This window comes from Podarcis melisellensis (genome assembly GCF_964234715.1).
Source record: "Podarcis melisellensis genome assembly, chromosome: 10".
Taxonomy (NCBI): Eukaryota; Metazoa; Chordata; class Lepidosauria; order Squamata; family Lacertidae; genus Podarcis; species Podarcis melisellensis.
Window position 1 is genome coordinate 20,076,553 of NC_138542.1, and position 12,873 is coordinate 20,089,425.

The 12,873-nt window shown below is 43.5% G+C and overlaps 1 protein-coding gene across 6 annotated transcripts in view; it reads right to left on the bottom strand.

Moving 5' to 3' along the window:
• Nucleotides 1-12,873, bottom strand: part of PTPRZ1 (protein tyrosine phosphatase receptor type Z1) — a 120,772-nt gene that overhangs the window by 62,361 nt on the left and 45,538 nt on the right. For all 6 annotated transcript variants that reach the window (XM_081928818.1, XM_081928817.1, XM_081928816.1 and 3 more), the window contains exons 3-4: nt 4,573-4,752; nt 1,551-1,702 (exon numbers count right to left, since the gene is read on the bottom strand). In XM_081928818.1, the coding sequence (XP_081784944.1) occupies nt 1,551-1,702; nt 4,573-4,752 (332 nt within the window). The remainder of the gene's footprint in view (nt 1-1,550; nt 1,703-4,572; nt 4,753-12,873) is intronic.

Here is a 12,873-nt window from a genome sequence, read left to right on the forward strand (position 1 = left end):
GTTTCTGCCTTTGCCATATCAACTATGCAGCCAGCAAACCTGTCACTGTTCAGGAAAGGATTTAGGCTTGCACTCTATGGCATAACATTAAAAGAGCTGCCAATTACAAATACTCTGGGGGAGAAATGGAATACTATAGGAAAGAAAAAAACAGGGCAAGGAAAGATAAGTAGTCATGAAGACTAGCTTCAGAAACACACTACTGCTAGGGGATCAAAGTTATAGGTGATTAACTTTTCGTGTTCCTCATTAAGTGAAGAGACAAAGTTTTTTCCTGTCCTCAAGGGAGGACTGTCCATTCAAGGGAGGAAGCAATTTATGTAAACGTCTGTGGAAGCAACATGCTTCCTCCTTGACTGAAATGAAAGCTAGCGTGTATTAGCCTTAAACCAATGTATTGGCTACATTGAGTATACGACATATTTTAGAAGACCAAAACAGGCTTTGAGGAGATTCCTGCTCCACTTCCACAACATCTACAAGAGGAATAAATTCCACAGTGTTGGAGGTCCGGCAACTAAAGAATCACCTTGCTGGTGCATCTCTATCTCTGCTGGCAGAGCAGTACTGGCACACCACTTCCACAGCCAGCACACCACTTCCACAGCCAGCTTTATGGTGGGTGTCAGGGAACTGCCACCGCAGCTAGCAGAGGAGGCAAGACTCAGCAGCGATGCTGGAGAGGGGCCAAGCAGGGAGAGAGGGAGGTCCCCGTCTGGGGAAGATAATCAGCGCTGCACCAGGGTTAGAGGGGGGCCGATGGGGGAAGCGGAGAGGAGGCTCCAGGACTCTTCGCAGGAGACCAGCGAGGAGAGCACAAGTCCCCCGCTGCCTACGCCCACCCTGCGCAGAAGACTTTCGCGCAGGGAAAGTCGGCGGCGACTTGGCGTCAAAGAGCTTCTTTGCTGGAAGAGGTTCAAGAAACACCCACTGACGGATTCTGCCAGCGACTGAACAGCCACGGAGTGGAGGGCTGTCCAGAGGGAAACGGCTTAACCAGGCAAACTAGCCCGGAGAGGCGGTAACTTACGCACAAGCAACGCTTAAAGCCATTACAGTGGGGTTAGGGTGGGCCCTTACAACAGATATTGTGAATTCTGAAAGCATAAACCACCATGGGAAATGATCTTTCAGTATGACAAAGGAGAAAGCAAGTAACAGATGACAATTTTATGGAACTCCCATCCTGTTCAGGTCAGACAGGCTCCCTCTGTACTGAACTTCAAGTGCCTACTGAATACTTTAAAAAAATATTCCAGCAGGCATTTAAATAGAAGTCTGTTTTTTTCTAATATTAGCTGATTTGTACCTTTTCTATATTGTATTTCCTGTACACAACTTGCAGACAATAGTAGTTAAGCAGTATATAAATTGTTTAGCTAAATTAATACATGCGCACAAAGAACTTCAATGATCGACTGCTGCTTGTTTAATACTCAGCACTATATGTGGCTATTGCACATTTTAATGCCTTCTGTACACATGGAAGTGCCACAAATATCCTGGTATTTCTAATGGCTTACTGTACAAAATCTCAATACGTTCATTACCTCAAGAGGATACTTTTGTCCATCTATGCTATGTTCAGATCCATCATGAGATATATTGCATTTTCCCCAGTGAAACATTATTTTGCTTGCTTTAAATACAGCTTCTAAGCCTCCTCCAATTACATAGTAATCATTTGCCAGATTAATTTCCACTAAAAAGAGAAAAGGAGTTGTTATTAGGCATGTTAAAAAGGAAAATGCAACAGCTTTTCAATTCAAACATATCAGTGTTAGAATAATAACTATAATAATAATAATAAAACCCCAACATTTTGAAGTTCTCATTATAACCAGCCTGCATCAACTTGGTGCACTTCAGATGTTTGGGACTACAACTTTCAATAGCATTTGCTTCTGGAGTTGTTGGGACTTGTAGTTCAAAACACCTGGAGGACACCACATTGGTGAAGCCTGGTATAAACAGAGCCAGCCCATCCATGAAGCAAAGTGAGGTGACTGCTTCAGGCAGCAGGATCCACAGGTCAGCAGATCCTGATGTAGATCTTTATTCTATCCTTGTTCCTATTGTAGATGCTTACACTTTTTTCCCTGGCAGGGAGCGGGTTGTGCCAATTTGTGCTTTGCCTTAGGTACTAAAATGTCTTGGGCCAGCCCTGGGTATAAATGAAAGCTCAATGCTGTGAGTTGGTTCCTAAGTTAATGCAACTTAAGCCCAATTGACTTCAGCAGGAACTAAGGAAACAATCCAACCTCCCATTGCACCAGGCTGGACTGAGCATTATTGTCCTTCCTCTGAACTAGCCTCTGCCTGAGAATTCCTGATGATGTCATTCCATCATCATTGAATGCTCCCTTGCAATCCACAGGATACCTGGTGGTGGCAGACAAAAGAGAGCCCTGAAACAGAACATTACAGGGCAGGGAGGGTTTGAGCTGGCTTGTGATCTGTTGGATCCTGAGCCAGCCTCACTACCATCATGTGACAGCTTCAGGCCAATTCCAAGTGCAATAGCTGCACCAGCTCCAAGCCGGTGAAGCTATTTCCTGCTTCCCAACTTTCTGCCCCAGTAGACATGTGTGGTGGGAATGTTGTGGTAGTCCTGCTGCTCTCTCAGTTCCTGTCAAACAGTAGCCAAGGTTTGGAAAGTCATTTTCAATATATTCCATGGATGCAATGAGAGCTAAGTTCAACTAACTTAGGCTGCAAACCCCACTTTACCTGGGAGTAAGCTCCACTGAATTCAATATGATTTAATTATAAGTCAACATTGTTAGGACCACCTTGCTTGCCTTGATCGAACCCAAAAAATGTTGATTCGATTGTGGACACTGGATATTCTAGCATGAGAAAATTCCTTGCTGTGATTACAGAATTCTAGTGCTAACAGCTTGATGATGGACCAAGAGTCTTAAGATGAATCTCAAGGTAGAGCAATAATTTTACTTTCATCCTTTCCATCACCAAAGAAATGCCTGTGTGATCATGCAGCACATACAGACTTTCCCTGTGCACTGAAACAGGAACGCTGGTATCTGCATGACTGTAATCCTTTGCTTTACTGGTACTGGTTCTTTCTAACTATTTTGAGCTCTCAAATGGAAAACTAAAGCAGATCTCAAGAATATTTCACCCACCAGCAAATATAAGCCAGCTTCATATTAGCAACAGCACAAATTTATTGTTTCTTTCAAAAGTTGTTTGGAAATCCCTCTAAGAGGAAAATCAATCCAAATGCCACTGTTTCATAGTTATATAGTTTCACATAGTATTCTTGTAGGATGGAAGAGAAAACAATTTAGCATTGTAAAACGAGAACAGATCACCAACATACAGTCGTACCTCAGAAGTCGAACGGAATCCGTTCTGGATGGCCATTCGACTTCCAAAACATTTGGAAACCAAAATGCGGCTAATGATTGGCTGCAGGAACCCGCGGAACCTGCATCGGACGTTCGGGTTCCAAAAGAAAGTTTGAAAACCATTTGAAAACACTCATTTCCAGGTTTCGATTGTTAGGGAGCCGATTTGTTTGGGAACCAAGGCATTTGAGATCCAAGGTACGACTATACATTCAGCAGGAACCTTTGGGGAAAGTCATGTGCTTTAAATGCGTGGTGGATGTGCTTTAAATACATTGAGTCAATCTACCCAAGGTTTAGCTATTAAAAGCAGTATTAACATAAATCTAAGGAATTCTGTGTCTGGGATCAAGAGATATTTTTTGGTGCACCCAATAGCTTAAGCATGCCCAGCAGAACTTTCGATTTTTGTCCTTTGATCAACAGAACCCCAATGGCATTCTACAAATTGTTTCGGAAATACCTTTCAGTTTCCAATGTGATGTGTTATCACGTAATGCAGCATGGAAATTGCTGCCTGAGAAACAGTTCAAAGCCCCCTTTATGTAGCTTGCAGGGCAATTTATTTATATCCAAGACTGTGCAAGATATCACAACTCTCCTGGAAAATCTAGAGGAATGATACACTGCACATTCAGACAGACAGCAAACTGCAATAGACAGCCTCCTCCAGATCTCAATTCAGGTGGTTCACTAGCGCTTTTCCATAGTAAACCTATGTGTAAACCTTTGTAGCTGGCAGCAGCTGCTCAATTAGTAATGGCTTCTCTTTGAAATTCCAGTCCTACACATAAGTGAGGGGTTCTTATAAAATGATTGCTCAAACATAATAGCCTTTATAAATTGCTCTTTGAAAACACTAGCTGTGTAGTTGTGAAAACATTAGCATAGCAGCATGTCAAGTGTAGGTATTAACAGTCAATAATTATTATGTGGAAAATACTTAAATCTTTATTTTCAGTAAGCACGCATTAATGGATTACAGTAATTATGCTATTTCTAGGGCTATTTTTGTCAATGCATATAATTTCCCTTTGAGTCCTCTTGACTTGATGCTTGAATCTTACTGCCAGCTGTCTTCCTCGTAATTGCAAAAACCCAAACTTGATTAAAAGAAAGAAAACGAAACAAGAGGTTTTAAGTGCAAAAGGTTGAATCAAAACATTAAATAAATCAAAAAAAGGAGATGTGAAATTTGTACCTGTTTTGCCTGTATTGTAGATTAAAGTTTCTTCTGCTGATTCTTTTTCCCAGCCTTGGAATTTCAGCTCCTTAAGATTCACATTTACTCGAGTTAGATCCTCATCAATATTAATAGGCGATTGCTTGGCACCATTGCAAGCTGGATGTTTCTTCCCCCAGTTTGTTTGATTTAATGCTCCTAAACAATCAAAACATCAAAACAATACAGGTAAGCAATCTAAATAAACTTGTATGAAAGCACTTGGTTTTATATGAAAGCAACAACAAATCAATGTTCACAATACAATGTGCATCAATGCCCATTCAGGAAAACCTACTTACATTATAGACCAATTTTGTCCCCTATTCAGTGTTTAAGAGCCTTACAAGGCTGCATCATCTCAAAGCATCTGTGGTAGAATAGCACATATGAATGCTCCACCACATCAAAAACTTGCTTCATGTGTGAAGCTAACACGAAGAGCTTCTAGCCTAGCATTCTTGAACTCCTTGTTTCTGCCTTTAATTCTGCAGGTTGACTTGTGGTTCAAGACAAGCATGCAAATGAACATCTGGAATGGTAACAGCTAATTAGCAGTTCTATGGGATTTCTTTCAGATTTACTTGCTGAGAGTACAGGGCTTGGGCCCCAGGTTTCCAAGAGGAATATTATAATTTTGAAACATCTCCTAACATCACCATCGCCATTATCATCATTCTGCCCTTCACCTGAGGATTGCAGGGAGTTTTACAATATAAAAACACAAAAATGACAAGAGTGTTGTGAATGTTGCATATGGTTGGCCAACACTGGTTACATGGAGCACACAACTCCCTTGTTACAACAATTTCTCTGGATACCAGTCTGTTTCTGGTCACAATACAAAACGCTGGTTGTGAATCTATTTGGCTTAGTCCCAGGCTATTGGAAGGACCATATACTCCCATGAAAACCTGCCAAGACTCTGAGATTTTTGGGGGAGGCTCTTCTCTCAGTCACATGCATTGTCAGGGATGCGTGCAGGAGCCAGGCCCTGTGACCAATAGGACTTTGCAGGACTGGGACCTTCCTAAGTTTGTTCTGAGGAGGCAAGGAGCAGCCTCACAGATGAGGCCGATTGGTAACTCACAGCACCTGGTGGCAAGAGCTGGGAAGGGATATAAGTTCACCATTTCCCTTTTGCCACAGCTCTTTGCCACAGCAACACCTTGGGCTTCTTGCTTCCTCATCTTTGAACCTCGGTTTCCTGACTCCTTGCTTCTTGATCCTGGGACCAGTAGCGTGGGGGGTGTGGGGGGGGCCCGGCCGCACCGGGCGCAACACCTGGGGGTTAGGGGGCGCAAATCCATGGGTTAGGGGGTGCAAATCCACGGGTTAGGGGGCACAAATTACTTGCCTTGCCCCGGGTGCTGACAACCCACGCTACGCCACTGCCTGGGACCCCTGATTTTGTGACTCCTTGCTTCCTCACCCTTGGCTTCTTGACTCCCGGCTCTCTGACCCTTGGACTCTGGGCTTCCTGACTCCTGGCTTCTGGACCGCTGTTCCTGCTCCCACCCCTCCATCTTGCCCCCGGTACTGATGTCCCCTGCTGGGACTTTGATCGCCTGTGAACCAGACCATGACATGCATGTTTGGTTGAGGACGCAGGAGAGGGCCTTCTTGGTGGCTGCTTTCAGGCATTGGAACTCCTTTCCTAGAGAGGCTTCTCTGACTTCCTCCTTGCTGTCCTTCTGCTCGCAGGTAAGGACTGTCTTATTTCAGCAGGGTTTCGGGAACTACTGTTATGGAAACAGCTCTTGATAGTGTGCCGTACTTTATTTCCTATATGCATTTCAATAGATATGGTACTTTGCCGAAATTACCTTGCAGCTTTCAATAAATAATTAGAAGCACTTTGAAGGTAAAGGACCCTCAGTGGTCTGAGAGTGAGGGACAAGGAACAGGATGGAGGGGAAGGGAATGCTGCTGTCCACAGACTGTGGGTAACTGACCCAGCAAAGTTGTTACTATTAGAACAAAAATGGTTAAATAACACAAAAATGGAACAAATAACACAAGAAACAGTTTCTACTTAGGAAATAATAATAAAAAATCCAACTTTCCAAATACCATTCATTTTTTATGGGCTTAAACTATGATTTATTACATTCCAGATTGTGTCCTTAGGTTGTAAGTGCACTGAAGTCCCACTGCAGTTCAAAACTATTATATCAGTAGCCATATTCCATCTTTAAAATTAAAACAAATTTTTAAATTGGATATAGCATTTCAGCATCTCTTACCTTTAACCTCAACTGAGAAATAAATCCAGCTGTCACTAATTAAAGATTCCAGATCATTGTGAACAGTCAATTGGTCAGAAAAAGTCATGCTGCTCTTTTGAAGAGTGACATAAATATAACATTGGTCATGGCTAAGATTCAACCATGTTCTGACTAATGAGCTATTAGATTGGAGAGGTGATGGTTATTGCTTGCTGTTTTAATGTTTTTTCGAAGTGAGTTGACTATACTGTAGATTTGAATTTCTAAAATAGCGCTTTTTACTGTGCAATAAATATATATTGATTAAATAAGCAATTAAGTTTATTTCAACCATGTTAAAAGGGGTCTATGGCCATACTACCCTGAACATGCTCAACCTCATCTGATTTCAGAAGCTAAGTAGGGTCAGACCTGGTTAGTATTTGGAAGGGAAACAATGTTAAAAGGGTCATTAAAAATGTCATTGAGACGTGTTAATAAGTTATAGAAAGACTAAAAACAGCTACTTGTTGCCAACATGCTAAACTTCTATGTCAAACATCAACCCCACTTTATGCTCTACATCAGTGTTTCCCAACCGGTGTTCCACGGCACACTAGTGTGCCGCGAGACGTTGCCAGGTGTGCCGTGGGAGTCACTAAGGCTTGTGCGGGCAGACACGTCTCTAGCCGCGGGCGTGTTTTGTGTGTGCGCTCGTGGGGACGCCGGAGCCGCCTTGCTTGTGGGTCGGGAGCTCCGTCGGAAGAGCGCACTCCTCAGTGTCTCTCTCTCTCTCTCTGCCTCCGCCCCGCGGAAAGCCTCTGCCTAACTTGGGTCTCCTCGCTGGCGCTGGCCACACACACTCACTCCGAAGTAGGACACGGCGCCATCTCTCCCCCCCCCCCGTCGAACTGCAAAGGAGAGAAGAGGCTGGGCTGGGAAGCGGAGGAGCCCTCTGGATCCGCGCGAGGAGGAGGAGGAGGAGAACGCAATCTGCACGGACGCTTAGAAAACAAAACAAAAAAATATGGGGGGGACATGCTCGTTCTTAAGATGGGCGGGGGAGTGTCTGTGGATCGCGGCGCCCGCCCGCAGGAATCTCTGCACGCGGTGCATAATTCATGGGCAGAAGGTTACCTATTCCATCCTGGGCGGCGGGAGCAGCAGAGCGAGCGAGCGAGAGAGAGAGAAGCAGGGAAGCGCCTCCACCCACCCCGCACCCTCCTTCCCCCCGTGCGCACGCTTGGGCTCCGATCACGGGAACGGACGGGGTGGGGGGATGGACAGTGGCGCTTAGCCGCCTCGGAGCCAAAGGGGGCAGCCGCCCGCCCGCCTGCCTCCCTCCGCCATGCGTGCGTGCGTGATGACTGCCAGCTTCCAGGGGCTGCCGTTTTGTCACTGGTGTCACTGACGCGGGAGGGGGAGAGGCGCGCCGTTTAGACGGGCAAAACGGCCAGGAAAATGAGGTTTGCACAAGCATTACGGAAGTTGCACCCAAGGTGATTGCGGGGCGGGGTGTAGTTTGAAGGACGATCTTGCTTTCGGGGGCCCAGGAATTTCCCATCTGCTTGCTGTTGGCGGGAAGGGGGGGGGGCTTTTTGGAATCAGCCAGTCATTTTAAAGTGCTTCCCGACAGAGACAATATTTGGGTCGGGAGGAAGGGGGGGCTGTGGCCCAGGTTGCACACTGAATAAAGTATTTTATAATTTTTCATATTTCTGTTTACTTACTATTTCATAATAAAGTAATTATAAAATACTTTCTTTGTGTTTATTTGATTCCTATTAAAGAGAGTTACTTTATATATAGTCAATATAGGCACAGAGTTAATTTTTTAAACATTTTCTAATGGTGGTGTGCCTCGAGATTTTTTTCATGAAACAAGTGTGCCTTTGCCCAAAAAAGGTTGGGAAACACTGCTCTACATCACTGGCAACTAAGATTGTGCCAGGGACCATTCTGAGCTAAGTTTGCTCATTTCACTGCCTGAACTGATCACCCTCCCAGCAAGGGCCAACACTTTAAAAAGTCTTGTTGCACCATTCATTTAGGCACTAATTTTTCTCTTCACCATTTTGTCTTCAGATTGCTGTTGGCTACAGACCTTTCCAACAAAATGTAATGTTCACTCCTCTCTTCTGTGGCAATTGTACCATGCCTCATAGTTCCAGGAAACGAGGCACAGGGAAGAATTAGTCTTACCTGGAATTAAGACAACAGAGGTTTGGGGTGTGTGCTTGTGATAGGAGACTGCCTTGCCTGCCCCAGAGGTGTAGTGGTCTGGGGTTATAGGAGGTTAAAATGCCTGCTACTATTTCTCCAAGGCGCCTGTCTCCTGCATCCTAGAGGAGCCCAATCAGCACAAAAGGGCAGCTTTTTAGCTATTGAGAAAGGAGTCTTCTCACCCTTTGTGCTGATTTGAGCTATTCAGAGTGAAAGGAGGTAAGTTAGCAGCTGAGGATTGGCTCCTAAGGTCAGTCTGAAGAAGGTGCTCAGGAAGAAAACCAAGAAGTTGTTTTGGAGGCTCCAAAGGAAAGCATTTAGGAACACTGAAAACACAATGTTTCAGTTTAATGGTGTTCAAGTTCTGTTGCGTACAATGGAACTTCAAGGAAAGCGCAGTTTTAAACCACTCCAAAAGAAGATATCAGAGCACTCCAAATCATTTGCTCATGTACATGCACAGAAAATAGTAGACCTAACTGAAAGGCAACACATGGAGAGCTGCATTGATTCAGCTGGAAAAAGAGGTGAGAAGCAATTCATTTGCAAAAAAACCCCCAACAAAACTATGAACAGAAAGGATGAAAAGGTGGCCAGGCACATCAATATGCAATTTTGTATCTAACAGAGAAGCTAGCACAGTTTCAGATTATTCAGATTTCAAAGAGGGTAAGACCTTTCTCTTGGTGACTAATGGAAAAGCACGGTCTTTCTGTTGCCCTGCAGCATATGACAGAACTGCTGATCTTTGCATACTGTCACCAAATTCCAGGAAGGATGAAAGAAAAGTGTTTCAAAAGGTACTACTCATGAAAGAGCTAAGACTTCCAGCTATGATGAATTAATCAAGTGGTGCATATGACAGGAAGCATGAACAGCAGTTGAAAAACTTTAAAAAAATTAAATAAATCCCTACTTCTGGCTGTCACAGCAGCTGGCAGAACTGAGCATCTAGATAAACAAAGTATAGTATTTTCCTCCATCATTTGCACAACCATAACGAATAGCTAAAACTATTGAAATTATATGCATTAAAGCAGAAATAGACTGATCTAAGTATTTTTATTGCTATTAATGCAGCATACAAATCATAGCAACATGTTATGTCTAAAATGCAAATTTGAATGATAAATTGAATAATTAAAATGTTGGTTGGTTTAAACAAATAAGGAGTATCCAACTCCTCTTCACAACCTTTTTTTGGCTCCACTGCCCTGAATCTAAGTTGTGAATTTACAAAGCTCACTTGGCTATACTCATGGGTTGGGATAATGAAAAGTACTTCACTTGCTCAATGTACACAACCCGAAACCTTATTTATCTGATATGGTTGTAAGAGAACCTCTGAACAGCTTCAAAATTATAAAATAATCAATAAAATCAGACACTTTGAAACACCCAAGAAGAGTAAAAGCAACAGTTGTTATAGCTTTCTAACTTTGAATTTCTTTTTAAACTTCCGAAGTTACTGCTGTAACTTCTACATGCCTGGATAGGCTTGAATAAGCAAAAATGTTTTAAGCAGGCATCAATAAGAATACAGTGAAGGCACCTGCCCAATGTCAGTAGGCAGGGGAGAACCAAAGTGCAGTTGCTCCCACACTAAAAGATTGATTTCCTAGAAGCGTGGAACACGTTATATGTGGCACCTGTAATTGTGTCACTTCCATAGGTTGAAGTGGTTGAGGGGGTGCATATGGGCTAGGAAAATCCTGCAGGTAAACTAGTCCCAATACATTGAGGGTGGTTTTTTTAATACTAACTGTAACATCTTGAACCTGCCCAAGTAGCAAATGGGCAATCTAAGTCCAGAAATCTTTGCAGATGTGTTTTATGCTGACAGCGTGCGACTCCTGTCAGAAACCAGGCTGCAGCGTTTTGCACTAACTGCTGCTTCCAAATCAAGCATAAGGGGATGCATTGCAGCAATCCAATCTTGAAGACACCAATGCCTGAACCTCTGTGGGCATGCTCTCCCCATCCAGGAATGACCATTGCATCACTTTTGCACCAGTTGTAGCTGGGAAAAGGCACTTCCAGTCACTGAGGCTACCTGTGCCTCCAGAACCACTTATCCATTTCGCCAGGATTCGAGCTCAGTTTATTCTGAGATTAACCTGGTTTCCAAATCATTTGAGCTATTCCTTAGACACACACCCTTTATAGCACCAAGTCTACTACCCACTTTGTTAGCACTCACCATTTTGTTTCAATTGCTCTGTAATTGAAAACTGGCCAATTCAGATTTGGAGAATGTGCTAGTCTACAACATAATCATAAAAATAATTTATTTAGGAACAGGCAGATGGTAGATAAGAAAAGAAATGGATGCTCCCCGATTAAATGTGAAGCACTTTAGTTTCCTGCCAGGGGTTCTGGGACACAGAGAGATGTGAAGATGTAAGATCCTTGGGGCCTAGGGAGGTAGGACAAGGAAGGTTCAAACACCATCAAACTGAAGGAGACTGTGCCTGTCTCAGGTCCATTCACCAGAACACAAACCAGAATTCATGCCCATCATTGCAACAGCTTTAAAGCACAGGCATCTTTTCAAACCAAAGCTTTAAAGCACAGGCATCTTTTCAAACCAAAAAATATCCTTGGTGTGAAAGGTACTGAATCTCTCTCAAAACAGGTCCCCTCCAAGGGATCATTTTGTTCTCCCTCTCTCATAGCTCTAGAACTCACGGACACCAATTGAAGCTGAATGTAGGAAGGTTCAGGACAGAGAAAAGAAAATACATGTTCACACAGCATGTAGTTCATTCACACCCACAAGAAATAGCGATGGGCACCAATTTGGGATGCTTTAAAAGAAGATCTAGACAAATTTGTGGAGGATAGGGTTGCCAATGTCTACTTAGCCATGATGGCTGCATTCTACTTCCACTCCAGTTGTTGGGAATCACAAGTGGGGAGAGTGCTGTTGTACTCAGCTCCTTCTTGGGCTATTGACATGACCCAGTAACCCATTTTTATGTTCTTGCCTGTTATATTCTTCCAACACGAGACCCTCATTTTCTATCACAGCAGAGGAGTTATTCATTTGATAGTAGAGCAGCTTCTCCACATCCCTGAAAGTCTTATCTATATGCCTTCCTGCCTGTTCTCCAAGTCAGCCATGTAAGACTCATGGGAATTAACCCTAAGAGCCAGGAGAACATTGCATTTCTTCCCAGCTGGCAGAGAGTCATTCATGTGGCGCCGAGTGAGGGGAAAAAAACACTGGACAGCCACCACACACCTATTAGCTCTCTATCTTGTTTTATATGAAAGGATTTTTAATTAAAAAAGATAAGCGCTTTCCAATTAAAAAAATACAATGCAATTATGACATACTGCACACAAATGTGCATGTAACCGCTGTTTTAACCTTCTGCAACTGTTTAAGAGTCTGTGCATCTAGCCACCAATTATTTCCCTGATGGAAAGCCGATCAGATAAAATCAGATCAGTGCCAGATTTAGGGTGGTGCTTTCATCTCCCCCCCCCCCCGGGTGCCAAGGCAAAAGGGTGTAAAATTGAAAAGATCCGTAATTGATAACATCCATTTGGGAGCCCCAAATTTTGGCCTCACTCAGAGTGCCATACATTGGTACCTTGAGTTAAACGCCTCAGGTTACAAACGCTGCCAACCTGGAAGAGTTACCTCGAGTTGAGAACTTTGCCCCAGGATGAGAATGGAAATTGTTTGTCAGCCATGCAGCGGCAGCAAGAGGACCCATTAGTGAAAGCACACCTCTAGTTAAGAACATTTTCAAGTTAAGAACGGACCTCCGGAACGAATTAAGTTCATAATTAGAGGTACCACTGTCTTACCAAAGTCCACCCCCGATCAGATACAGTGGTA